Source organism: Streptopelia decaocto, assembly GCF_964273445.1.
Source record: "Streptopelia decaocto genome assembly, chromosome: 6".
Lineage (NCBI taxonomy): Eukaryota > Metazoa > Chordata > Aves > Columbiformes > Columbidae > Streptopelia > Streptopelia decaocto.
In genome coordinates, this window is record NC_138660.1 from 52,118,011 (window position 1) to 52,144,984 (window position 26,974).

At 58.9% G+C, this 26,974-nt stretch overlaps 1 protein-coding gene across 9 annotated transcripts in view; it reads left to right on the forward strand.

Annotated features, from left to right (window-relative positions):
- The window catches only part of TNS1 (tensin 1), a 54,471-nt gene that overhangs the window by 7,119 nt on the left and 20,378 nt on the right, over positions 1 to 26,974 (forward strand). For 6 of the 9 annotated variants that reach the window (XM_082056726.1, XM_082056727.1, XM_082056728.1 and 3 more), the window contains exons 2-16: positions 1,109 to 1,147; positions 6,092 to 6,141; positions 6,471 to 6,642; positions 7,018 to 7,068; positions 7,585 to 7,707; positions 7,975 to 8,039; positions 8,161 to 8,244; positions 8,360 to 8,472; positions 9,109 to 9,169; positions 10,354 to 10,429; positions 10,556 to 10,685; positions 11,077 to 11,142; positions 11,683 to 11,844; positions 20,547 to 22,244; positions 24,795 to 24,875. In XM_082056726.1, the coding sequence (XP_081912852.1) occupies positions 1,109 to 1,147; positions 6,092 to 6,141; positions 6,471 to 6,642; positions 7,018 to 7,068; positions 7,585 to 7,707; positions 7,975 to 8,039; positions 8,161 to 8,244; positions 8,360 to 8,472; positions 9,109 to 9,169; positions 10,354 to 10,429; positions 10,556 to 10,685; positions 11,077 to 11,142; positions 11,683 to 11,844; positions 20,547 to 22,244; positions 24,795 to 24,875 (2,971 nt within the window). The remainder of the gene's footprint in view (positions 1 to 1,108; positions 1,148 to 6,091; positions 6,142 to 6,470; positions 6,643 to 7,017; positions 7,069 to 7,584; positions 7,708 to 7,974; positions 8,040 to 8,160; positions 8,245 to 8,359; positions 8,473 to 9,108; positions 9,170 to 10,353; positions 10,430 to 10,555; positions 10,686 to 11,076; positions 11,143 to 11,682; positions 11,845 to 20,546; positions 22,245 to 24,794; positions 24,876 to 26,974) is intronic. The other 3 variants (XM_082056729.1, XM_082056731.1, XM_082056732.1) reach the window with 1 other exon arrangement.

The window sequence follows — 26,974 nt, forward strand, 5'->3', positions numbered from 1 at the left end:
CTGTGTGGGGGCTGTGGGCCTTTGATTGAGCATCTTGGGGGGAAGAGCGCAGCGGTGTGCGGGGCACGGTGCGGGGTACGGCGTGGCCCTCGCCAGCTCTGTCTGTGGCGGCTCGCTGCCGGAGAACATTCCAGGGAGGCTGGCGTGGGGCCAGCACCGCGGGGCAGGGAAAGGGGCCTTTTATGGAAGCGTTTCTGCATTAGAATAAAATCATAATAATAATGCACAGGGGAAGGGAGGAGGAGGAGGAGGAACCCCTGAAGAAAACAGGGGGGCGGGACGGGAACAGGCTGGCGGCTGGGAAGGGGACAGGCGCTGGGCATTGCCCTGTGGGGACCGGGGTGGGGTGGGAACTGGGGGCAAATCCTGCTTTTTACGGCCCAGGACAGGGGAGGCTGAGTGGGTGTGGGATGTCCTCGTGCCACCCCCGTGGGGGGACCAGCCCTTGGGTGGTGGTTGGTGTGTTGACTCAGTGCTGGGATGGGGCAGCGGCTGGCTGACTGCGGGTCACGGCTCCTGGGGACACATGTGGGGTCAGAGAGGTGCCCTGAATCACAGCCACCCGCTACTGCTGGCATCTCTGGGCCAACGGGCTGGAGTGGCTGTTCCCGCTGCCCCCGGCACTGACAAACAAGACGCTGCCTCTCCCACCCTGGCGTGCTGCTGCTTCCTAGCTGACTGGGGTGCACGCAAAACCCAAGGTTAATTGTCAGTAATTGCCGCTGGTAATTAAGGTAACAATAGCTGGGCTGTTCAGCTGGCGGCTGCAGGAGCATTCACGAGGCCAGGCTGGGGTTTGTTCCAGGACGTGCTCTTGGCATCAGGCAGTTGCCCTGTGCTGTGCCACGTCCCACCGTGCCCACCCGGGCTGGGGCTGCCTGGGGCTCCCTGGCCAAGGACAAATGGCACTGCTGCCATGGACCCGAGCCCAGCCCTGACCTTGGGCTGCTGCCTGTGCTCCTGCGTGGGGTGGGAGGGCCATGGGTCCTTAAGCTGGCACTGAGTTTGCTTGGGGTGTGGGGATACTGCAGCCTGGCCCCTTCCTATGCCTCATGCTCAGGACTGAGATCCACAGGGTCTAATCCTGGCCCTTTCTGCTTCCTTGCAGGCTGTGACCCCCTGCTCCCCTGCTGTCAACTATGAGCTGGTGAGTCCTCCTCTGTGAGCCATGAATGACAGGCAGGGCTCTGGGGATGCTGGGTGGGATGGGACCCCCTGTTCTGCACTGGGTGTGGGGCTTTCTCTGCCTGAGGTCTTCAGAGTGTGAGTCTCCCACCCCCAAAACCATAGGGGTCCTGTGCTGGGGGTAAAAGCACCCCCGCCATTTTGGTGCTTTGTCCCCCAGCATTGCTGGCTTCAGGGTACTGGATGTCTGAGCAGCATGAGTTGAGGCAGCCCAGCTATCACAGGACTCCAGGAGATGGGGATTTTGGGGAAGAGGGGTGTGCAGGGTTCATGGGAGGGGCAGGCAGATGCGACCAGACTGGGCTCTGGGTTCCCCTTGTGCTGAATGTCTCCCCTCCCTGGCTGGAGCCATCTTGCAAACCCAGGGATGGTTCTACCAGATGTGCCTTTGGCTCGGAGCACCCAAGGCTGCACATTCCTGTCCCTTGTTATTGTCGTCCCCTGCTTTTATCCTTCCTGGGGACCTTTAATGAGCAGCTGGGGTGGGGACGACGCACAGCCTTTTCCACCCTGTCCTCTCTGGACACCAGGAAAACAGCTGGGTGCCCCATCTCCGGACACCCTGTCCTGGGGGAGGACGTTTGGGGGTTTGCTGGCCAGGCAGCTGTGCTCCCTTGCCACGCTGCTCTGGGCCATGGCCGGGCTCTGGGGATGGCAGGGCATGAGCTGGCATTGGGAGCAGGACCATGCCCAAGGCAGAGGTTTGGGAAGTGTGGCATGGCAGTGCCCACCAGGCATCATCTTGCTGGTAGAGCAGCCCCCCTGCCCCATCCCAATCCCAGTGGTGGGCAGAGCGGGCACGTGGCAGCAGGGAGGCTGGCATTGCCTGGGGCTGGCGTAGCCGCCCTTCCTTCTTGCTCCGGACATGTGCCAAGGCTTGCTGGGGCAGGCGCTGGGGAGAGGAGGCCCTGGCAGGGTTTCAGCTCCAGGCTCAGCAGTCTGGCGGTGCTGGGGTGGCTGTGCCCCATGCAGGGCCCTGGGCTGAGCACCCCATAGCTGGGCAGGGGTCTCACCTGACAAGTGGGTTTAGGGGATGGAACCCTGCAAGCTCATGGAAGTAGCGCGTGAGCCCGATCAAGGGGACGAGAGCAGAGCGTGCTGCACACCCCAGGCTTTGCGGTGGTTATCTGCCCTGGGTTTAATCTCTGCCTGCACTTCCAGGCCCTGTCAACCTTCTTGGGCACTTATCACCAGCAAAAACATGTTGTCTTTGAGCTGGGACCGTTACTGCGGCTCAGGGAGGAAATCGAAAGGGGTTTGACTCATCCCATGGGCTGGAAACAGCAGCCGCAGCCCTGCTGTCAGTACTGGAGCAGCCTGGTCTTGGGGTCCCTGGTTCCAAGACCCCCATGAGCCACCCAGCTGAGTCCCTTTGCTGTGCCACCCCAGGCACACCAACCAGCTGTCCCCACGCTGAGTGCTCTGTTGCCTTCTCCCTGTATTTGGGGTCTGGACACTCTCCCCCACCCCTGGAAGGTTATTCCCAGCCCCATTTCAAACCTCTCCGTGAACTCCAGTAGTGTGTCACCAAATTTGCCCCTTTTCTGAGCATCTCAGACCCCCAGACTCCCGCCGGAGTCCTTTGCCAGCCCCACAGGGCCAGGTTTATCTCGAGGAGCTGTGCCCGCTGGTGGCCGGTGGCCAAGCTGGGTGTGAGGCTGTGCTGGGCTCACCCTGTTGTTTACCTCCTGGCTGTGTGTGGGGTCTGACCATGGAGGATCCATATGGGATCCTGGAGGTGTCTGGGGCACTGGGTGCCCACCATGGAGTGGGCGCAGGGTTCGGCAGAGTGCTCCCCATCCACGACAGCGGTCCATTGTGGAAGGCAGGATGGCAGCATCCTCCGTACCAAGCATCGCCCCAGCTCCGTGCTTGGGTTTCGAGGGATTCCTGACCTTTAGGAAGAACGGACACGCTGGCGGGCAGGGAAGGAAATGAGGCCGTGGTGCATTTCCTAGGAAGGGCCAGAAATAGCCAGGGGTAACTTTTGACCCTGGCCCCTGCTTTGTGTGCATGTTTTTTTCTCAGTCTCTCTCTCCTTCTCTCTCATTTGCCTTTTTCTCACCCTCTCCTTTCTTCTGCCTGCTTGCCTGCAGCCATCCCCAGGGGAGAGCATCGTGAAGCAGGTAGATGCCTTGGTAAGTGCTACCAGCTGTGGAGGCTGGTCTCTGCCTAGAGACTTTCCAGGGTGTTGCTTATGCCTTTCCCATTCCTGTAAGCACCTTCTGCAGCCAAAATCCCTCAGCCTGGGATGCCCCTGTGGTCTGCCAATGTCCCTGGAGCTGCCCTGCCCTCTCTCCCTGCTGGCCAAGGTGATGCTGGTCCTGCCAAAGACCAAGTGAGGTGCCCAGTGTTGGTGGGAGAGCCCAGTGGAGGGGAGGCTGGGGCTTTTGCCACAAAGCCGGCTTTCCTGTCCCAGAGCTGGGGATATGTTATTTAATCTGTGGACATGAAATTGCTAAGACAGTGTAGACAAACACCCTGCCAAAATCAACGTGGATGGCTTCCCCCTGCCCGCAACCAGCTCACCGGCCTCCCTGTGTGCCAGGGCTGGGACCTGAGGGACGGAGGCAGAGTGATTCCCATGAGGAATAGGGTGAAAGTCTTCCTCACCTGGGAGCCAGCTTTGCCCCATCCCTTTGGTTGTCCAGGATGTGTCTCTAATCCCTCTTCAGGCTGGAGAAAAAGCACCCATGACTGGAAAAGTCCATTGGGGCAGTCATGAGTCCTCTTTGCTGGCTTTGCTTTCCTTTGGGGAAGTTTGCTGCTATGTCTGCATCCTTTTTCGTGCCTCAGGTCACCCTTTCCAGGCAGAAGGGACCTGTGGGTTTTGGATGCTATCCAGAGGCTGGGGACATGCTGAGCCGATGTGGGGCTGGGAGTCAGTTGCTCGATGGGGCTGGTGGGGGGGGCGGTCTTCAACACAACGTGGTTGGGACCAACCTGCCCTGTGCTGGGCTGTACTGCGACATACTGGCTTGGCTGGGTCTCTGCTCCAGAAGGGATTTTTGCAGGGTCTCCTAGCCTGGTGGCAGGCAGGAGTGTTTAATAACGCAAGCGTTTGCTCCTATCAGCTGATCGCAGGCTGACTCTTCCTCGTGCAGGGGCTGGCGACAGAAACAGCAGCAGCTGCAGTTAGAGCAGGGTGGGGGGAGCGGGGCAGAGCCGAAGGGCTCTGGCCAGGGTGGGGGACACTGGAACGCCCCAGCTGTGGGCACCCGCTCCCCCGGGCTGGGAGGGTGCCAGAGTAGAGCCACCATGCCATGGAAATGGATTACCAAGGGTCTTGCTGCTGTCAAGGTATGGAGAGGGGCTCTAGCATCCCTTGCTTGCCCGCCTGTGCCTCAGTTTCCCCAGCTGGGAGAGGGGGGTGAGTCCTGGTTGCCCCATGTCAGCTCCTCCATTGGGCAGGGCTGTGGTTTGGGATGTTGCTGTGGCTGGATGGGGTGACAGGGGCTCATGGGGCTCCCTTTGCTGACAGGTGTGGGTGGGCGACCCCAGATGTATCCTGCTGTGAAGGTTTGCGGCAGAGCAGAGCCCATGGTGGGGATCCTGTCCTGGTCACCCGGGGGTGATGCAGGGACAAGCCCATGCTTAGGTTCAAGCTTGCTCCATGCACACTGACTCTGCCCATTGAGGGTTTTACTTCCCTTTTTGTTATGCTTTAACTCCTTAACGCTGGGCGGTGTCTGGGGTGAGCAGGAGAGTTGGGGCACCTTGGGGACAGCCTTGGGGGAGAATTGTCACTGCTGCCCATGCACCCCTGGGTGCTTGGACACAGCTGCCACCTCCTGGAGTGGCTTAGGCTGGGAGAGGAGACCATCGTCCCCAGGTCCCACGGGCTGCTGAGCCCAACTCTGCTCAGCTGGGCAGCCTGACTTTGGAAGGGTGACATGAGGCTGATGGAGGGTGATGCTGGCTGCCTGCGGGACCAGCGCTGGAACCATGTTGGGGGGAAGACGGTGGGCGAAGGGTACCAGGGAAACTTCTCCCACCTTGCCCCATTGCCTCTGGCTGTGCTGGTTGTGGGATGCCGCAGCCCTGAGGAGAGTGGCAGTAGGTCCCACAGCTCCATGGACAAAAGGGGTATCCCAGGAGCTGGCTGTAGGGCTCATCTCTTGTTTCTGGATCCTTTTGGGAGCTCAGGATGTGCTGCCTGTATGAGATGAGTCTTTAAATGACTCCTGCTTGTTAGCTAGAGATACTAAAACTAATGAGGTGTGAGTGTGTTTTTCCTTAGCAGTTTTTTTTTTTTTGGAAACCCTGCTTTGTTTTTCGGCTGAGGTCACGAAGTCACTGAGCAAACCGGCTGCAGATGAAATTTTTGAGGCCAGAGAACATGCATAAATAGAAGTTTCCTGCTCCTAGAGCTCAAACATTTCCTCCCAGCATTTGGCTCTGCGGAGCCGGGGCCAAAGCAAACCCTTGTGCCTGGCTGGCTCCTCACCGCCACTCGGGCAGCGAACCTGCCCCTGCCCTGGGCATGGCCAAAGCCACCCTGTCCTGCCAGGTGTGTGCCCAGGGCCCACCTGAGACCAGAGGGACTCGTGACTTGCCTGAGACTGTCTGACCACCCACAGCATCCTCCTCAAAGGTCTTTTGGGATGCTGTGCCGTGGTACTGGCCCTGCAAGTGCCTGTGGCAGCTGGTCACAGCCACACTGGGCTTGTGAGAGATGGGTTTTGCTTGTGGCCATGGTGGGGCGACAATGGTGCTATTGGGGCATTTGGTGCCACCAGGATGCTCAGTGGGTGATATGTGGAGATAGCGATACTTTGGGGGTGTTATGGTATGCAGGTTGGTGTGGCGGGGATGGGATGCTCCAGCAGCACCATCACACCTGGCTCTCGCAATACCCCTGTGGTGACTGTGGTCAGTAACTCACTTTTCCTCTCTGGTTCTTTAGGATGCCACAAAATCCCCCAGGAGTGGGCAGTCACGCCACAAAACATCCAGGTAGATGCCTCAGTTTCTCCTTCTGGTGACCATCTCTGCCTTACCTGAACCTTGCCCTGGCCCTGCCAATTCTTTGCTTCTCCAGTTGTACTACAGCTGGGGGATGGTCCCCATGGAAAGACATAGTTTATGACCTACCATCCCCAACCTGGGGTCTCCAAGACACCCTGTTAGGACTGGGAGCAGAGCAAAGGCTGTAGGCTGCCCTGCTGCCATCCCCAAGTGTCCCAGCCTGTCTTGCCTCACCCCAGGGGCCACGCAGGGTGGGGAAGGGCCACTAAGTCCCCTCCCCACACCAAGTCCTGGTGATGGTCCCCTCCCTCACCCAGGAGCATGAGCCTGACCATGGCCATGGAGAGCAGCTGCGAGCTGGACCTAGTGTACATCACGGAGCGGATCATCGCGGTCTCCTACCCCAGCACGGCCGAGGAGCAGAGCTTCTGCAGCAACCTCCGCGAGGTGGCCCACATGCTGAAGTCCAAGCATGGGGACAACTATGTGGTGAGTGACATGGCTGTGTCCCTGCCGGACTGGGGAAGGGGCTGGGGTGCTCAGGCCTTGGGAATGGGGTGCTGCACGGGCTGGGGCTGCTGCACAGCTGCATCCTCACCTCTCGCTGGGTTCGACTCTGGTGAGAAGAGTCTTTGCACCAACATGGGTGGATCTTTTCCTGTCTTGAAGCTTTCCAGCGTCTTTTGGACCCCGTGGGAATTTTTAGCCATTACATTGCCCTGTGGCAAGGCATTACTGGGGTTAATATATCCAGGGAAGCATCTCATGGGGAGATTTGGGGAGGCTTTGAGGAGCGGAAGAGGTGAGGGTTTGGCAGCGAGGGAGAAAGGTGTGCCTTCACTCTGTCTTTCCTCTTCTCTGAAGCTTTTCAACCTCTCTGAGCGGAGACACGATATCAACAAACTTCACCCCAAGGTGGGTCACAGCTGTGGGGAGCAGCGGGGCTTGGGGCTCCGGACAGGGCTGTCGGTGGGACCAGCTCCCTGGTGCAAGCTGTTTGGGGGAGGAACAGCCACCCTTTCTTTCCCACCCAACTGGTGAAGGATGGGGCAAAACCTGGAGGAAAGCACTGGGACTTCCCAGTGAGTTTGCCTAACCCCATCTGCCCCCATCCCAAATCTGGCTGTTGTGGTCTTTTGGAGGCCCCCCTAAGGCATCATCCACATCCCTGTGACTGTGGGGGAGCCCTGGGCAGCTGAGCTGAGTGACGTGGGGGGAGGGCTGAGATCTGGGACCCCGATGGGTTCCCCAGGGCAGGGCTCTGGGCAGTGGGGTGCAGGGTTGGGGGAGAGGCTGGGTGGGGTACATCAGGGCAATGCGGGGGTGCCCTCGGGTATGTGTTCTGGGCTTTACACACTGGCAGGCTGGGAACTGTGGAGGGGTGGAGCCCAGCGTGGATGTGACCCTGTTTGTCCCACACCTCCCACCCAGGTGCTGGATTTTGGGTGGCCTGACATGCACACCCCAGCGCTGGAGAAGATCTGCAGCATTTGCAAAGCCATGGACACGTGGCTCAATGCAACGCCGCACAACGTGGTGGTGCTTCACAACAAGGTTGGCTGGACCTTGTCCCTGGGGCCTGGGTGGGACAGGGGGTTGCAAGGACAGGGCTGAGCAGCCTCAAAGGCCAAGGGACACAGGGTAGCTTGGGCTGTGGATAGGTGTCATCATGTATGTGTAGATTGGTGCGTGTGTACGAGGGTTGGGGTGTGTATGTCGGTGCATGTGTACAGGGAGCACTGTGTGCATGCCCGTGTGCGTGGTGGCCATGCCGCAGGCACCACGGCCCCTGTTGACACCCCTTGTGCTGTGTGCCCGCAGGGAAACCGTGGCCGGCTGGGGGTGGTGGTGGCTGCCTACATGCACTACAGCAACATCTCAGCCAGGTGAGAGGGACGCGGAGTCCTGGGGTGGCCCTGGGGCGCACTGCCAACCTCCAGTCCAGCGGTACTGGGGTGCTGGTGCTGATGCTCTCCTTCAGCCTCATCTACCCTTTTGTCCCTGCAGTGCTGACCAGGCTCTGGACAGGTTTGCCATGAAGCGCTTCTATGAGGACAAGGTGGTGCCAGTGGGACAGCCATCCCAGAAGAGGTGGGTCCTGGTGTGCGTTTGCAGGCTGGGTTTTGCCCTTATGGCCAGGGCAGTTGGGGGTAAGGGGAGTGCTTTGCTGTGGGTCCTGCCCCTGAGCTGCCTGTCTGCCCTCCAGGTACATCCATTACTTCAGTGGGCTCCTTTCTGGCAGCATCAAGATGAACAACAAACCTCTCTTCCTCCACCATGTCATCATGCATGGTATCCCCAACTTCGAGTCGAAAGGCGGTAGGTGCCCCACATCTCCTCCAGCCTGGCCGGCACAGACATACCATGGCCCCACGCTGCCTGGCTGGGCTTGCTCTCCATGGGAGATATTTTCCACAGGTTCCTTGGCAATTTGAATTTCCCTTTCCCTCTTGGGGACTGTTCACTACTGTTACGGGGGTGCTGCCTTTTCCCACAGAGACACCTTCATGGGGTGCCTTCCCCGGCCCCACGCTGAGCACTAACCTGAGCTGCTGGGTGACAAGCCTTTTCTGATGGCTTTTTGGAGGGTGGCACCAGATGGGGGTTGGGGTTTGGAGTGTAGTGCCATGTCCAGTGCTGGTACCCAGAAGCGGTCCCTTGCTCAGAGACCATCATCCCACCTCCATCCTCATCCCAGCACTTGCCCCAGGTCCTACAGGACCCAAACTGGACTACAGGGGCTCTCCCCCTTTCCCACTCCATCCCAAGCATCCCTTTCTGCCCATCCCAGATGTTGCCCATGGCCAGTGCAGGCTGGCTGGGGCGGGGAGTGGCTGTTTGCCTTGGCTCCCTCCCTGTTTGGATTTCTCCCCCGTGACTAATCCCTGCCCTGGCCCCTCCGCCCTGCCGGCTAACAGCAGCACTGCCTTCTCTCCCCGCCTTGATGTCTTCCAGGTTGTCGGCCCTTCCTGAAAATCTACCAGGCCATGCAGCCCGTCTACACCTCGGGAATCTAGTAACTATCTCCTTGCCATGGGGCTTCCCTCCTCCCAGTGCACGGGGTTTGGCAAGTTGGGGGAGATGGAGAAGGTTAAGGCCAAGTCTCAACCGGTCTCAGTGCCCTGTTCTTAGTCTGTTTGTGGTCCAGGGAAGTGAAAAAAAGGGTCTTCCCTTTGCTTGGAGGTGGTAACTGGCTATACTGGGCCATACTGGGCCCTTCTGCTGGGATGGCTGTAGTGACACTGCATAGCAGCAGAGGGAGCCTGGGGCTGGGTGTCCCTGGAGGGAGCGTGGGCAGGGATGAGGACACCTCACCCTCCCTGGGGGATAGAGGCATTTCTTCTCTCTCTGCCCAAAGAGCTGCTTCTCCTGCCCAGAATTGTCCTAAAAGCCCTCTTCTTCTCCCCAGTAAAGAGTTTCCCTCCTTTTTAATGTCCCCACAATTCACCCTGACATCGTTTTCCAGTGCTGCTCCCAGAGCAGGCACTGGCAAAGGCAAAGCAGGAACCATTTTCTACAGCTGCCCTGATGCTTGGCTGGGACCCCTGGCTCCTGCCCCCCTGGAGGGACCAGAGCCCCTGGCCTTGAGTGTATTCCCAGCTCACTGCCAAACCGAAATCTCCCTTCCCCACAGCTGGGCGTCCCCGTTAGCTGAGATTTACTGCCCTCCCAGCCTTGCCTCTCAGCTTTTAATAGACTGTTTATGGGATGCCAGTAATAAATTCCAGGTTTATCTTGCCTGTGAAATCGAACTCCATTCTTCCCTTGTCCCCCAGTGCCAATGCCACCACCTGGAGGCAGCTCTCCCAGCACTCTGTGGAGGACTTCTGGCAGGGAAACTGAGGCAGGGAGGAGAGCCTTTCCCAAGAGATCTCCCTCTACATCCCATGCTCTGCTCAACCCACGGGAGCAGGGTGGACAGCCTGATAGCCCAGACCCAGCACTCAGACCTCCATCAAACCCTCCCCACGCAGGATTTTTAAAACCCTCATTGAGCTGTGCTGTTTCCCTCTCCTGCCTGCCTCCCTCTGGAAATGGGTGCCTTTTGGGGTAGCGGATGGGACTCTCTTCTGTCACGTGGAGGGTCAGCTCTGTGTTTTGTACCTTTCCTGACTGGGTTTGTGTGGAAGGGGCTGGTGGAGGTGGTTCTGGGAGCACTCTACACTGCAGCTCACATCCTCCTGTTATCCCTCTCTGCAGCAACGTGCAAGGAGACAGCCAGACGGGCATCTGCATCACCATTGAGCCTGGCTTGCTCCTCAAGGGCGATATCTTGGTAAGGTGCCTTGGCCCAGCCCCCCACATGGGGAGCAGCTGGGGGACAGGTGGTCCTCATGCCTTGGGACCCCTCGTCCAGCCTTGGGGTCTCATCCTGACGGCTGGTTGCTGCTCCCATCCACAGCTGAAGTGTTACCACAAGAAGTTTCGCAGCCCGACACGTGACGTGATTTTCCGCGTGCAGTTCCACACATGTGCTGTGCATGACCTTGATGTTGTCTTTGGCAAGGAGGACCTGGATGAGGCCTTCAGAGGTAACTTTCCTGGCACCTCCCTGCTCCAAGCTCCCTCCTCCTCCCTCCCCTCTGACACTGCTCCCATCGTGGTGACAGATGGGCACCCATCCCAAATCCACCCCTGACGAAGCAGGGCACCCCTGCTCCATCCACAGGGTGTGGGGCTGCTCAGGGACCCTGGCAGTATCATCCCCTTCGTTGTCAAGATCAATACCAATGTGCTGGGGCTTCCTTGGGGTTGTTCTGCGGGCTGAGATGTGCTGCCCCATGCCAGGATACGTCCTACCAGCTCCTGACCTTGAGCTGGCCTGCAGGAATGTTTGGTTTTGCCCTCTGGGTGCCATTGGAGGGCTGGCTGGCTGGCTGGCTGGATGGAGATGATCCCTTTGCTCTGCTCTCTCCTTTCCAGATGACAGGTTCCCTGAGTATGGGAAGGTGGAGTTCGTGTTCTCCTACGGCCCCGAGAAGATCCAAGGTACAGCTGGTTTGGAGCTGGGTCCTGACACCTTTCCTGCTCCCGAGCTCTGTCACCTGCTGCCTCCATTGCGACCTCTCCCTGCCCGACCAGGGACTGTCCCTTTGTCACCAGGGTGGGATGAGGAGTCCTGGCATTGATGGTAATCTAGGAGCACCCATGGGTGCCCTATCGCCCCCACTCTCTTCCCTGGGAGGCTATTTTCTGCAGCACTTGCTGATCCATTAAGGAGGGAGTGCTTGGGAGTGGAACGCACCCTACCTCAAAAAGTCCCGTCTTAGGCATGCTTACTTTCAGTCTGTCTGCCTGTCCCTAGGCAATCCCAAATGCCCCAGCTAGCTCTATACACCTCGTTTGTGGGTCTTCGTGTACTCCCCGATGCCCATCCATCCCTCTTGGTGCCCCCATTTCTACATGACTCTCCTGCTTTGCCCTACAGCTCCCTCCCTCTTTTCCTTGCCTGCACCTTCTTACATCTCCCTCATCCCACCCATGCTGGCTCCACTGTCACCCTGACTGACCATCCTTGCCTCTTCCCAGGCATGGAGCACCTGGAGAATGGGCCCAGCGTCTCTGTGGACTACAACACATCTGACCCGCTCATCCGCTGGGATTCCTATGAGAACTTCAACATTCAGCGTGAGGACAGTGCAGAGGGCGCCTGGGCTGAGCCGCCCCTGCCCAGCAAGCACCTGGAGAAAGGTTAGGGCTCACAGGGCGGTCGGTGGCTAAAGTGTCCCCATGGGAATCCCCCCAGCTCCAGGGAAGGGGATGCTGGCAGGCAGCAGAACTGGGGACAGGTGACCGCTGCCAGGAGGAGCATGGCCATGGGATAGGAGAGGAAGATTTTGTGGACTTTCCCTCCTGCCACGGTGCCAGGGAGCTCAGGCTCTTTCTTTGGCACTTTTGCTCTCAAAGCAATTTGCTCATTGTTTGTACAGAGCAGGATCCTGCCCTGGTACACACCTCATAGCCTTGGGAAACCCAAACCCCAAGTCTGTTACAAGTGGGTCTTAATGGGGGGAACATTAGGTCTCCTAGCTCTTTTCTCATCGTGCAAGTGTGGCAGGATGTTGCTGTGCCTCAGTTTCCCTTGGGAGAGGTGGACACCTCACTGGCCCTGGAGGGTCTGCACCATGGCTTGGAGCTGGGAAAAGCCCCTTGAGCACCAATTTGGATGCAGTGAATCGGCTGCCCTTGCCTGCTTGGCAGGAACAGGCAGGACTTGTTTGTCCAAGGGTGGTGGAACCCCATCCTGGCAGCCAAGCCACCTGTGGCCGAACAAATGCCTAAACTTTCCTGGCCTGGTCCAGACAGGTGTCCCTGGAGTGGGGACAGCTGTGGTCCCTGATGTCCCTGAAGGTCACTGGCTACTCTGAGTGGGAGCTGTGGGCAGGGTGGGGACTCTGGGTGCCTGGCGCAGGCAAAGGGATCCCTGCCCACAGTGAGGACATGGGGCCGGACCTGGGGCAGCTGCGCGGAGCTGGCACGGACACCTGCCTTGGCATGGGGTGGTAAACAGGCAACTCGTGACATGTGGGCTCAGCTATGCAGCAGGGAGGTGGGGGCTGTGGGTCTGGCCCTGAGGGGAGGGAATGCCTGTCCCCACCGTGAGCTCAGTCCATTGCTCTGCCCCTGCCCTGAGCTGGCAGCCCCTCCTGTCTACAGAGACCCGAGTGCCTCGGTGCACATGTGTTCCCCTCTGGCCCTTGGGGCAGAGCCACAGCACTCCCAGCCCCTCCAAGGGCTGCAGGGGAACCCCAGGGCTCCTCTAAGTCCCCTCCCGGATATCTCAGGTGTCATGGCTGTTGATGTCCCTCCATGCACCAGCTGGGCTGTCTCGCTTGCAAGGAGGGTGGCTATGGGGAATTAGGGCACTTTTGCAATTGGTTTGGGCATGATCTGGGACTGCTGGGAGGTGAAACCGGAGGCAGAGGTCTGCCCTGTGACCCGTGCCAGTGCAGGCAGCTGTGAGACAGCTTATCTAAAGGGGGTCTACCCCTGCCCACTCCATGGGGCACCTTGAACAGTGGTGAGGAGAGCCAACCTGGGCTTGGGGGTCTCCTGTCTTCCTCCTGCTCAGTGTGCACTTTCCCTCTTCTCCAGCATGTCCCAGGCTGGAATGGGGAGAGGGGGATCCCTGTTTATGGTTGTTCTCGCCTTATTTGGTCGGGGAATTGCACGCCACATTTTTGGCACCACCAGGCGCGAACGAGCGGTGGCGGGGGGGTGTGTGGGGGGGTGAGGCTGGCACAGGGACCTGGGCTGGGGTGGGATCAGCCGCTGCTCCTTGTCCCTGCCACTGCCTGTCCCTGCCGCTCGGCGAAGGCTCTCCGCAGACCGGCACCACAGCCTGGGCAAACGGGATTTGGATTGCCTGGCAACCGGTGGGTCCCCCGGCACCGCGTCTCTGCCAGTCACAGCCACTCTCAGTGGGGTGGATGTCCTTTCTCCGGTGGCTTTGGCTCAGTATGGGGAACCCATCTGGGCAGGGGGGTGGGGGGGTACCGGACAGGGTGGGGGTGACGCTGTGGGACCCTGAAGCCAGAGGGGCAGGTGGATGGCTGGGGATCCACCAGGAGATCTGCTGCGCATGGTGCCACACTTAGCTCTGCTGTGCGTATCTGCAGGGGTGCAGGGAATGGGAAACTGAGTCGCAGCAGGGTCGCTGGCTGACCAAGCTCAACCAGGGCAGGGAGCATGGGCAGGGGATCTGAACCCGCACATCTTGCCCTCTGGCCAGGAAGGAACCCAGCTGGGTGCAGCAAGCAGGGGCTGCTCCACGAACCACCCCCACAGCACAGGCTGGCCCCATTGATGAGCTCATCCTCCTGCCTTACCCAGGCAGGATCCCTGCTGCCTGCCAGGCTCAGGCTGCCCCATGGTCCTTAGCAAGAGTGGGGTGTGCTGGGATACCCCTGTGGACCTGTCCCACTGCCCATCATCTGTCCCATGTGGCACAGGGGAGGTGAGTGTTGTCCTCAAGTGGCTCATGGCTTTGCCTGCTGTCCTTCCTCCTCCTCAAAGGGGCTTTGTGGTTGGTGCCAGCTGTGTGGCGGGTTCCTGCTGTGGTCCCCATAGCCATCAGTTGTCTGAGAGTGGAGGCTGGTGAGTGGTGATGGGGCACTTCTTCCTTTGAGTGTTTAGAGGTTCAGATATCCCCTGTCCTGTGTGAATGAAGTATGCTTTGCCAGCACTGTGGTGCCTCTCCTCAGGGGTCAGGCTGGCTCTAGGCAGGCAGGAGACCTGTGGATGGATGCAGCACTGCTGGGTTTGCAGCTGGTTGGAGGATCACTGCAGAGAAAATTTGGGGGTTTCACTGAGGCATGTGGGCAAAGCTGTATGGGGAACATCAATGGCCTGGTTTGATTTTGCTGAGAAAATCGACACTGACTGAGAACAGGATGCTGCGGCTGGGCATGGAGCGGGTGGGTGGAGGGGTTGTCCCCATGGTTTGTATACGTGACTGTGGTGGAGGGACACTTGGCTGTGCCATGCTGGCATGGTGTGAGATAATGCAAAAAGGCTGACACAGCAGCTCCTTGTACTGGCTGTCCCTCGGACCCACCTCATCTGGTCCTGCCGCACCCAGCGTCCGGTCCCCCTCCCTGCCGCCCACCTCTGTACCATCTCCGTCCCCACCACAGGCCAGTTCTGCCCGCCCCTGCTTTGTGCTGGGAATGGAAGGGGGACTGCCAGGGCCTGGCCAAATCCAACATCTGTGGGAGACTTGCTAAATTCCCACCTGAGTCATGGTTCTGGCGCAGGGCTCCCCTGCAGCTCAGCCCTGTGTGCAGGGCAGGGCTGGCCAGGGTGGGGAGCGGGATAAGCATCCCACTCCACCGGGGATGGAGGTCATGGCAGAGCCTGAACCCCCACGTGACAAAGGTTGGGGGGTCCCAGAGCCCCAGGTTGAGCTGGATGCCAGTTCTGCACCTTTCCATGGGTGTAGGGTCGCTGTCAGCCATTTGTCCCGTTTGTCCCGCAGTATTTAGGGTCCCCCAGGAGGGTGGGTGTCTCCTGTTGAATGTCTCCCCTAGCAGGGCTGAATCCTGCCCCACGTATTTGGGGCTGAGACTGCCCAGTCAGGGCACACAGGGGCGGGTGAGCCAGGCTGTGCAGAGGCAGAGAGCCAAATGGGGCAGGCTGGAGCTGTTAAAGCCATCACTGGAGCTGCCGGCAGGCTGCTGCACTCCCCCCGTGGCTGGATCCGTCCCCTGGCTGGGCTTGGCGGGGAGGGGAGCCGCTGGCTCTCTGTTCGCCTTCGCCAGCTGACTAAAGCTGAAGGAATCCACTTCCCCCTCCCCATCCCGCCCCTCTCCGCTGCTCTCTGCTCCGGCTGCTGCAAGGTAAGTGCTCGGCGGGATGGGCATTTTGGGGGGCAGTGGGGACCTGGCTGGGCTGGATGGGGATCCACAGGCAGTGTCTCCCCCTTGCTTTTGGTTATTCCCCATGGGAGAAATGCTGGAGCATCCATGGGCTTGGCTAGACATTTCTGCTGGAGCATGGCTGCTTCCAGGCCAGGGTCTGTCCTCTGACCTGGTATTTGGGGTTGTGATATGGGGGGGTGATGGGGTTTGGTCCCGCTGGGATTGAGAAGCAGGCAGGGCTGGGATGCAGGGAGGGAGGGACGGGCTGATGGAAGCTCAGCCCCTTCTCTTCCTCCTTTAAACAGTTCTTGAAGTCAAAGCCTGCCAGAGCGCCTGTGCATGGGGCCGGGGCTGTCCGTGGGCAGTCTGTCTGGAGCAGGGAGCCCTCGACTTGCCCTCCTGTGGGCTGCCTGCAGCTGCACAACCGGGCAGACCTTGGAGGTTTTGGGAGGATGCTGACTTGGCATGTGCTGCTGTTTGAGAGCAAATGGGGCTGTGAGTCAGGGGGCCACTGGAAACGCTGCTCTCATCCCCCTGTCATCATCCATGGGGTTGTGGGAAATGCACGATTTGGGGGATTAGAGTGGCGGGAGCCTCATGTTCTCCTGAGTACGTTGTATCAATCAAGGAATTGAACCTTGAGCATGTATTCAGGGACCCAGACATGAGGTAGGTTCACCATCACCTGGACTGGTGAATTGTCAGCACTATCCCAGTGTGGATTTTGCTTCGGATGGAGCAGTACAGTCATGGGGGTCTTCGGGATAGACAAAGTCCATGCTGTGCCTCCTGCCATGAGACAAGGCAGCACGGTGCCATCCCAAAACCAGTTCTGGTGTGTCCACATTGTGCTGCAGGGCTGGTGTGGCAGAGAAGGGGGTTGTGAAAACAGGTCCGGTTTGGCAGAGAGCGTGGTTGCTGGCTTGGCCGTGGTGGGTTTCCACTCCTCTTTGGCTACATATTTATTTAAGATGGAAGAATTCAGGTCTCCAGCAAGACATTTTGGTTTGCAGTCCCAGCTGGGTTACAGTGTTGCATATGGCCTGAAGGGACATCCTCACCCGGAATGCGTCACTGCTTTTTTTAGGAACAGGTGTGACATAGATGCACACAGGAGCAGGACAGGGCTGGTGGTCTCAAACTGGGGGGCAATCCAGCAGGGTGATGCTCAGCCCTGGTGTGGGGTGCGTAGGCTGCCCAGCTGTCTGTCTGTTGTGCCTAGGAAACAGTTAATGTGGTGCAGCGCTGCCTGTGGAGGAAGTAGTTAATATTCATAGCTAGGAACTGTCTGTCCAGCCGTCCTCCTTCCACAGCTCCCCGCCCTCCCAGCACCTCGCTGGGGTTAACCCAGGCTGGGGCTTGGGCAGCCCCCAGCTGCCTTCCCCTCCCACTTGTCCCTGTGTGGTCGGGGCGGAGGGGACCAACCCATCTCCTGCCTCCGCTGCCTTCCTTTCCTCCATCCTCTCCTCTGGCACCCCGTGTCCTGGGGGTACCCCCGTATCTGAGCCCCTCTGGCACCCTGCTGCTGTCAGGGCTCCCCTCTCGCTGGCCCCGTGGGACAGGGCGCTGGGGAGGGAATCGCTCCCTCCATGAGAGGGAAAGCAAAGCCAAAGGGACAAACGCCAACGAAAGCCAGCCCTGGGCTGTCGGCTCCTGTCCTGGACAGACACACGGAGCTGGCTGCAGGCGTCGTGTGAGCTGCCACTGTGCCAGGTCCCCCTGGAAGGCTCTGGTGCTGGACAGGGTCAAGGAAAGGGATTTTGCCACCCACTCCTTCTCTTCGCCTGGGATCTTTTCTTCCCCCTTGGTAAGTCCTGACTTTGCTTTTGTTTGAGAGAGGGGAAAGGGCTGGAGGTGGGTGGGAAATTCATGGCCGTGGTGTCCCACAACTCAGGGGTTGGGGTTACTTCTTGCCATCGTATCTGGGCACATGATGAAACCAGAGCAAGAGAGGGCTGAGCTCTTCCCCATGGGACTCGGCCCACATCCTTCATCCTACGAAGAGTCCCAAGACTCCAGGATCTTCCGTGCCAGCTGGCGCTCCAGAGTTACCCTGGGACCAGGACTCTGGGTGATGGGGAGCAGAGGCAGCAGGTGGGTGGGATGCTGCTGAGGGCACAACCAAGGGAGACGTGGTGCCCCAGCCTTATACTCTACGCTGGTACAGAGTCCTGGCCAGGATTTGTGCTGGTGCATCATGCTATATGGTGCATTCCACTGGGCATGAAGTGGATGGCTGGGGTTTGGGCATGTGAGCTGACCCCTCATCCTGTTGTCCTGTGTGCCCTGGACCAGTTTTTCTCCCAGATGTAGCTGTGGGGTGCAGGGGAGGGAGAGGGCAGAGTGTTGCCCTGCTGGGGCAGCAAGCCTGGCAGCAGGGGTAGGATCAGACTGGGCTCAGCGCTTCCCCCAGCAGCCTCCATACAGCCAGAGCAGACAGAGCCGAAGCAGGGCTGAGCCCTGGGTGAACCCAACCCACGCTGGAGTGGCACAGCCTGCCAGGCTGGAGCTGCTCTGACCTTCAGGGATGAAACCTGACCTTGCTGGGAGCTGCAAACACTTCGCAAATGGGGCCTGGGATCGTGCTGCTTTCGGGATGGCTGCTTCAGCTGCAGCAGCCTGTCTCTGCTTCCCTTGATTGTTTTTTTTTTTTTTTTTTTGGGAGATTTTATTCAAATTCTTAGGTGACAAGCGATGGACAGCCATGTGAGCAATTGCGTGGCCTTGGAAGCGGTGCTGGGAGCAGGATTTGACTTTTGGCATCTGAGCCCAGGGGATGTGTGGGGATGAGGACAGGGTGGGCAGTCAGGTGTGGGGCAGAGCACCCATGGGCCTGACTGATGGTGGAGGTGTCATGGCACCTTCCTTGCTTACTACCCTGGTACCACTCTTGATTTGGGGGCCCCCATGTCTCCACCTGGCCAGAGGGCTCAGGGAAGGTGGGACGGGGGGCTCGGTGCTTTCTGGCTCTGCTGTGAACTGCATTGTGCCCCATCCTGACTTCTATTCAAGACTTTTCTCCCAGCTGTGGGGCAGTGCTCAGCCCACAGTCTAATTAAAGCGTTTCCCGTCTATTTTCTCCCTTGGTGCCACATGCTTTCATTTATATTTATTTATTCCCTTTTCCTCTCTATTTTCCTACCCTATTTATTATCCCAGCCCTCACCCTGGCTCTTGCCCTGGTTTCTGGGATTGGCCAGTACCCATCGCTGCCATCAGACAGGAGGGCTGGGCCTTTTCCCCAGCTCCAGGCGATGTCTCAACCTCTCCAGCATTGACACTGCCCCTGGACATGCTACTTTTTCCTTTTTCCCTCCACGGGAAGGAGTTCCCTCCCACTCTCTGCCTTTTCCCCTGTATGGGAGGTATTGAGGAGTCAAATACTGCTGGTTCCTGGTTACACTGGCTGGATGAAGGAGCTCTGAGTCTCCAGGAGAAATTGTGGACTTATATCCTCATTCTTTCCTGCACCAAGCACCCAGAGAGGACCTTGCTGCATGATCCTGGGGCACCTTCAAGCTAAGGGGGAGCTTTGGGGCCTGGTTACCTCCTTGAGATGCTGCTGACAGGGATTCAGGAGTGGAAAATTGGTGGCGAGGAGGGGACCCTTACTTGGTAGGACATGTGCTACGTGTTATCACCCCTCTCTGCTTTACAGTGATGGGGATCGGCAGTGTGGTAGCTGCTGGGGTGCGGGTGTGGCAGTGTGGGACTGGTTAAGCTGTCCTCAGCTCGCGGCTGGCTTTCGGAAGTGTTTTGCTCACAGATAGGGGTGCTCTGATTTCACACTATCACATTAGGGCCGTCTTCCGTCCCTGAGTCAGCCACCTGGCTCCCCGCCAGGGAAGAGTCATTTTTTCCTCCAAAAGAAAGTGTTTAATGCTGCTCGCGGGCCCTTCCAGGAAACCTCGTCGGGGAGCTGGAAAAACAAGAGTCTGCAGCCCGGCCTGTGGCGTGCACGCTCTGTTGTGGGGGACATGGCTTGGGGGCCATCCCCATTGCTGTCTTGGTGGCCAGGGGTCCCTCTGTGCCCCCAAAATCTCTCTGCCCTGTTTGTAAAAGTGTAAAGGGTGCAGCTGCTTGTGATCTCAGGGCTGCTGAGAGTGGTGGGAGTTGGGGAACTCAGAGCTGGGATGCAAGGTTGTTGGTGGTGATGCTGCTGTACCCTGGCTGCCCCTGCTTTTCAGGGCTGCAGAGTAAAGCCAGCTTCTCACACTAGCCTCGAATCGCAACACTGAGGCACTCGGTGCCTCCCAGGGAGGAGTTGCTGTACGTTTGGATTTGGGCAGTGGTCCTGCCTGTGCAGGAGCTTCAGGGCATGAAAGGTGTGGGGCAGATCCACCGGCCTCTGCGAGGGAAGGGGAAGGATAGAAAGGGTGAGAGCCTGTCTGTAGCCAGGGAAGAAAATGTCAAGGTTGGACAGCTGGCTGGATCTGTGCATCATCTGGCAGGGAGGGGGAAGGTGGGTCCATGGTTCATCTGTCCTTCACCCGTGGGCTGAGTACATCCATCCAGCTGGAGACATGCAGAGCTACCAGCCCAGATCCTGACCATCTCTGCCCATTCTCCTATGGCCCTTGGTGCATCTCCCCTGCCCTCCTTGGTTACCTCCCTGGTGCTGTGTGGCCCTTCAGGGCTGACCGAGCCCTGTACTGTGGTGGTGAAGTCATGGCTGACTGTATGGGCAGCCCTGGCCCTCGCGAGCCATGGAAGGGAATTGCCAGGAGTGATTCCTGGAACCAGGGGGAGGGATATTTGGTGAATGGCAGTGAAGCAGGTGATGCTTGCAGGGCAGGGCAGGACAATGTGCAGAGTGGGGTCTGTGGGCTCATGGGGATGGGGGTGTCTTGCTCCAGTGTCTCTGCATGGTGGCGCCTGTGGGATTGCGGAGGGTGCCGAGGAAACGGCGATGCTGGTCATTAAGCATTCTGGCGGCTCAGAAGAGATTGAAACCACCGGCTAATGGGACCCATTAGCTCCGTGCAGAGAGCCAGCAATTGATCTGGGGTCTCGTGTTCATTTCTCCCCTTGCAGAGGTTGGGCACACACAAGGGCCCCTGGACGGGAGCCTCTACGCTAAAGTGAAGAAGAAAGACTCCCTCCACGGCAGCACCGGCGCCATCAACGCCACCCGTCTCCCGCTTTCAGCAACGCCCAACCACGTTGAGCACACGCTCTCGGTGAGCAGCGACTCGGGCAACTCCACCGCTTCCACCAAGACCGACCGGACCGATGAGCCGGGGGTGCCCGGGGCGCCCGGCGGCCAGGCGGTGCTGAGCCCCGAGGAGAAGCGGGAGCTGGATCGTCTTCTTGTCGGCTTTGGCTTGGAGAGTGCGCCACCCATGCACAACCACGCGCCTGGGCCCGTACCGGCGCGCCTGCCTGCCGTGCCGGGCCGCCACGTGGTGCCGGCTCAGGTGCATGTCAACGGGAACGCGGCGGCGCTCGTGGCTGAGCGGGAGACGGATATCTTGGATGACGAGTTGCCCAACCAGGACGGGCACAGCGTGGGCAGCCTGGGCACCCTCTCCTCTTTGGACGGCACCACCACCACCAGCGAGGCCGGCTACCAGGAGGCGCCCCGGGTGGGCAGCCTCTCCTCCCTGCCCAATGGCCCCTCGAGCTGCAACGGGGCTGAGAAGCTGCTGAAGGAGGGACTGTATGACAGTGAGCTGCTCTCCAACGGTGGCTACCCTTACAACAACCAGAACACCATGATGGGACACCACCTCCGTGACCCGCTGCCTCCCTTGCGGCCCTCAGCATCAGCTCAGGACCACCTGGCTGTCTACCCTCAGCGCCCGCCGGGCTCCCACGCCCCGGGCTGGCTGCAGCCCCAGCCACTGCCCAGCTCCCAGCCCTACCTGTACAGCTACGACCCGCCTGGTGCCTATCGCTCCCGGTCCTTCCCAGTGGTGGACATGGCCAAGTATGATGGGAACCCAGCACTGCCCCAGGCCCCAGCTCGCAGCACCAGCAGCCGGGAGGCTGTGCAGAGAGGCTTGAATTCCTGGCAGCAGCAAGGGGGGAGCCGGCCACCTTCCCGGCTACAGGAGGTTGGCCTGGAGAGCCACAGCCCCAGTGTCTCCAGCTGCAGCCCCCAGCCCAGTCCGCTGCAGCCAGTGCCCCCGCACAGCCACAGCATGCCTGAGTTCCCCCGGGCACCCTCCCGCCGGGAGATCGAGCAGTCCATTGAAGCGCTTGACGTCCTGATGCTGGACCTCGCGCCTGCCGTCCACAAGTCGCAGAGTGTGCCTGCCACCTCCCGCCAGGACAAGCCGGCGGGATCCTTGCTCTCCTCTGTCTCAGCCCAGCCCATCGCTGGTCTTTATGCCCAGCCAACTCCACAAGTGGCCCAGCCAAGGTCCTTTGGGACATCTGTGAGCCCTGTGGCCTCCGAGCCTCGGGGCAAAGCCTGTTCTCCTGGAGAGTCAGACTATGGGGTACACGAGTACCGGGAAACCTATTCACCATACAGCTACCAGCCAGCTCCAGTGCCGGAGCCAAGGAACTACAGCCAAGCCCCAGCTGGAGCAGCGATGGGCACCCTCCCGCTCAGCATCTCCTACAGCCCCGTGGGGTCTCAGCAGCTCCACGTCTCCTCCCCGCCTTCTCCCACTGTCACACCACAAACCCAGATGCCCCCCAAGGGACTGGAGAGCTACGAAGACCTGTCGAGGTCGGCAGAAGAGCCTCTGAATCTGGAGGGCCTGGTGGCCCACAGGGTGGCAGGTAGGACACTTTGATTCCTTGAGGGGACAGGGGAAACTGCATGTCCCAAGAAGCTGGACCCCACGAGGGTCGCATGCATGGTGGAACCAGGGATGGGAGATGTGGCAACTCCTCGTCCATTCTGGATCTGGGATTGGGACTGAACCACCGGCCGTGAGGACATGCTGGGCAGGGAGGCAGCCTGTGGCTCTCTCCTTTGCCGAGACCACCCCCTTTGCAATTCGCGGACCACAGCAGCATTGCCCATCCTCACCCCTTTGGGGTATGGGGCTGGTCTGTCTTCTGTGGCAGGGCCACTTGCTGGGTACCAGTGGTATTTCTCCCTTTTGGGGAGAGTATAGATCAGTTTGGGAAAATATTTTCAGCTCTGTCTGCGGGTGTCCTGCCTGGACCCTGCTTTGGACAGGATGCTCTTCCTGCCTGGAGCGTGCTCTTGTGTAAGGTCCCAGCAGAGAACTTGCGTTGTGTTTAGTGTAGCTGGGCTCCTCGCTGATTTTAGCCCCAGTTTACCCCCAGCATGCTGGGCTTGGTGCTCAGACCTCCTCCCTGGTGTTTAGACCTCCTCTCTGGGCAGTCAGGGTGCTGCTAGAGCTGGGCGGGACAGGGTGCAGGCTGGCGGCAGCCTCTCTGCCTCGTGGCCCAGCCAGCTTGGCCCTGGGTGGTTTGAAGCTTGACCTAGCCTTGGGGTGGTGGTCAGGAGCTGGGAAGGTATTTCCCAGCCCTGCCAGAGGGGCTTGGTGGCAGGCTTGGCTGAACATGGCGCTGAGCATCGGTGCTGTGGCTGGGTGAAGGCATTTGCTCTGTGTTGCAGAGGAGAATCTGTCCTTTGATTCCCTGCCCTCCCATGGCTCCAGCTCAGCGGCTTTGGGGATGCAGAGGGTCCCAGCCCCCTGTGAAGGAGGTGCCCTGCAGCAGGGTGGGTGCCCTCCCTCTCCGCTGCTTTGTCTGCAGTTGTTGGGTTGTGGAGCGACATTTGGGAAAGGTTCGGGGCTGTGGCTAGGCTGGGGGCCAGCTCATGATGCTGGGGCTTGGCAGCTCCGTCTTTTCCAGCTCTGTGCTCAGTCCAGAAACTCACCCGGCATTAGAGGGAGGAGGAAGAGGCTTGCTTGGAAAAATCCAACACCACCAACCTCCCAGGCACAGGAGCGGAGTCACTGTGGCACCAGGGCGAGGGGCAGGTAGGGGATGTGGAGGGGTGCAAACATGCTGGAGGCAGTTTGCATGCATCTGAACCTGACCTCAGTGATCCAGGCAGAGAGATCCAGAGCTTGCGCAGAAGGTTCAAACAAACCCAAGACTGCCTGGATGCCCAAACTTTGCTATATGTCTGGACTGAATGTTATAGGGAACAGATCGCTCCTCAACTACCCTGTTTTCTGGAAAATAAGACCTACCCTGAAAATAAGCCCTAGCATGATTTTTCAGGATTTTTGAGGATGCTCGAAATGTAAGCCCTACTTCAAAAATAAGCCCTAGTTACAGTTCATAAAAAGTCAATTTAAATAGTGTCCACATGTAAAAAAGTAAGCACCTTTTGGAACAATAATTAATATAAGACCCTGTCTTATTTTCGGGGAAACAGGGTATGGAGGGAAAAAATGGGATGGAAGAGGAGAGCCTCAGGAGAGGTGGAGCAGTATTTGCAGTGTGTGAGAAATGGAGATTTGATGGTGTCTACTAAAAAATGCATCCCTCCAACGCTGGGGTCACGTCCTCAAGGCTGGGCTGAGGTCACTCTCATCCCCCTGTAGCCTCTGGGCTTCCTGGGGAGGACAGGTGTCCCAGGGATGGTCCCCAGCCTGTGGCCACCTGTCACTGCTGGCCGTCTGTGCCGAGGCGGGGACTGCGCGGGCGGACAGCCTGACCTCCGGCGGGAACGAGGTGTCCCAAAGCCAGCACCGAGAGGGGACGGCTGATGGGGGTGGTGGGGCACGGATGGGTTTGTTTACATTCCCTGCTGCTATAAATGGCCTGTGTGTCCCAGCACAGCGATGAGGAGCATCTCGCACCTCCTCCATGCCTGGCGGGGGAGAGCTCCCGTTCACGCTTCCTGCTGATGATGGAGGGGAAGAGATGGAATGGGGCAGTGCTGGCGTCCCCAGTGCCTCCTCACAGAGAGGAGCTGGTCCTGCCATCCTTCAGTCCCCATTGTCTCCCATCTGGGGTTATCCCTTCTTGCCCCAGCCCTGGGCATCTCATGGTGGAGGAGACCTGCACAGTGCCATCCCCAAAGGGACAGTGGTGGGGAACTACGGCATTGCACAAGGTGGCTGGGAGCCACCGCTGATTTCCTGTGTGGGTTTAAGCAGTGCCTGGACCCAGGCAATTTGGGTGATGGGAAAGCAGCTCCAAGATTTGTCTGAGCTTCCTTGGACCCCAATCTTGTCTGCTGGAACCCATCTAATATTTTCTCTTGTTTTCTCTCTCTGTCTCCCTGTTGTATCTTGTGACATTTGTCCTGTCTTGCCCCTTCCTCTCTCCATGGGGGACTGTGTCTGTCCTGTGTGACCTCACACACTCCTTGCACTCCCTTTCCTGGTACACTGGCAGAGTACAACGCCAAGCTCAGGGAACTCAACAAGAGCACCAAAGTCCCCCGTCCTCCTCTGAACCAGCAACGGTCCTTCTCCGGTTTGTTCATTCCACCTCCCTCGTTCTTTGTCCACCATCCTTCCCCATTCATCTTTCTCCTTCTGCTTCTCTCCTAACCTCCTTCCTTCTCATCCTTCCTTTTCCCTTCATCTCTCCTTCCTCCTTCCCCTTCATCACTTTTTCCCTGTCCCTGCATGCTGAGTGCTCTGTGTGTTGCATGCATGTGGGATGGAGGGAGCCTCAGGAGACCCTCTCCATGCAGGCTCGATTTCCCCTTTCTCAGGATGATGTTCAGGGCCCCACATTGACCTCCTCCAGTGATCATGGAGCCCCTGGCCCTGGGTACAGACTCCCCTGCCCACGCTTGGCTTTGCATCTCATCTAAGCCTAGCAGTGCTCTCTGGTGAGGTTTCATCACTGGGCTGGATCCAGACCCTCGCTCCAGTCCCTCCAAGCTTTGCCCTGGCTGTGTGTCAGCCCTCGGGAAGGCAAGAGCTGGGGTGCAGCTCTGCAGACCCCTGGTTCAGCCAGCTCCTGGCCTGGCAGGGTCTCACTTGCCTCAGTCTGGGGATTTTCTCCATGGGTCCACCTGCAGCTGGGTGGGGAGTGAGGGAGGGCCCCTGTATGTGCTTGTTTTGGGGTGAAACATGGACAGACACATCAATTAAGTGCCCTGGGAGCAGGGGAACAGTAACCATGTCTGTGCCCGGTGGGATGGGATGAGTTGGGTTCTGGCAGAGAGAGGTATACCTCGGGCAACGTCTGCTGCTGTTCTTCATGCGGGGAGGGAGTGAGTTCGCATCTGTCTTTTACCTGGGCATCGTATGTCCATGTGGCTTTAACTGCTGGGTGCTGCATCCCAAGGGCCATGGGATGCTGCTTTGCCCTCTCCTCTCCACTGTGGGGGCATTGCCTGGCCCTTGTCTGGCAGTAGCTCCAGCATCTCATACCCAAAATGCAGCTGCCTCCTGATTTGGCCCAGGGACGCAGCTCCCCAGCCGCAAAACCACCTGGGTTTAAATCCCTTCTGTTTCCTTCTCCTCTGGCTGTTGTGCTTCTGCCCTTCCCCAGCCCTAGAGCTGTGTTTAATCCAAGGGCAGGACTTTGCTGGGAGAGGGTTGCTGCCAGGTTAGGGAGTTAAATAGGCAGCAGAATGGGTGGCAGTGCCAGAGATAGTGGTGGCAAGGGTGGGGAGCAGGGTGTGGGCTGCTGTTCCCCCTTTGTGATGGGGACCACCTCCCCCCCCCGCCCCCAGCCCCGCAGCCAAGCATCCTTGGGAGGCTGGAGATGGTACCGTGGCTAAGGGAAGCTCTATGTGTGCTGAAGGGGCACAGCGAGCAGGGGAAAGGAGAATTTGTTTTTCAAGCGTAGTTTCCAGCCCATAAATCACCCCGGGGGGTCAGGGGAGCCGTGCTCAGAGCCTGGGTTTCCTCCAGGCTTTGCTCCGGGCAGCCCGTAAAGTTTCCCACTCTCAGCTCCCGAACAATGAGTCTCTTTTTTCCCCTCTCGTTCCTCCCCTCCCTGCAGTTCCAGCCGCTTTCCATGTCTGGGGAGTGGAGCAGCCAAAGCCCGGTGAGCGCCTGGGTGTCCTGATGGGCCAGATCCGGCACCCTGCAGTTGGGTGACACACAGCCCCGAGTATGGAGCAGGGGGTCCCACACTGTAGGTGTGTCCCACACTCTGTGTGATGTGCACTGACAGCCGGGCTCTGGTGAGCTGCTGTTTGTGGTTCTCAAATGAAAAATGCAAAGCAGGGCAGGCATATGTGATCCTTGCCTCTCTGCAGCGCTCGGTTGCTGCAGCTCACTTTGGGATGTTCTAAGGGCTGCTCCTGGTGATGCTCTTGGGGTGTGCAGGAAACCCCACAGTGCACAAAGTAGAGGGGTGAAAATAAAATGTAAGGGTTTGTGTTATTTTTCCTCCCCCATTTTGTTTCTCCCTATGCTTACAGCTCAGGGCTTTGTTCCCTTAAAGCGAGGAACAGGGGAAAAAAATATAAGGTGGCCCTATACAATGCTAGCCACGGCCATTGTGCCTGCAGGGCAGGTTCCCAGAGACCCTCTCATTCCCCTTGTTCTCTCCACGGACCATTTTAACGGCTGTCCCCTGCGCTGGTGAGCACCTGCAGAAGGGATTGG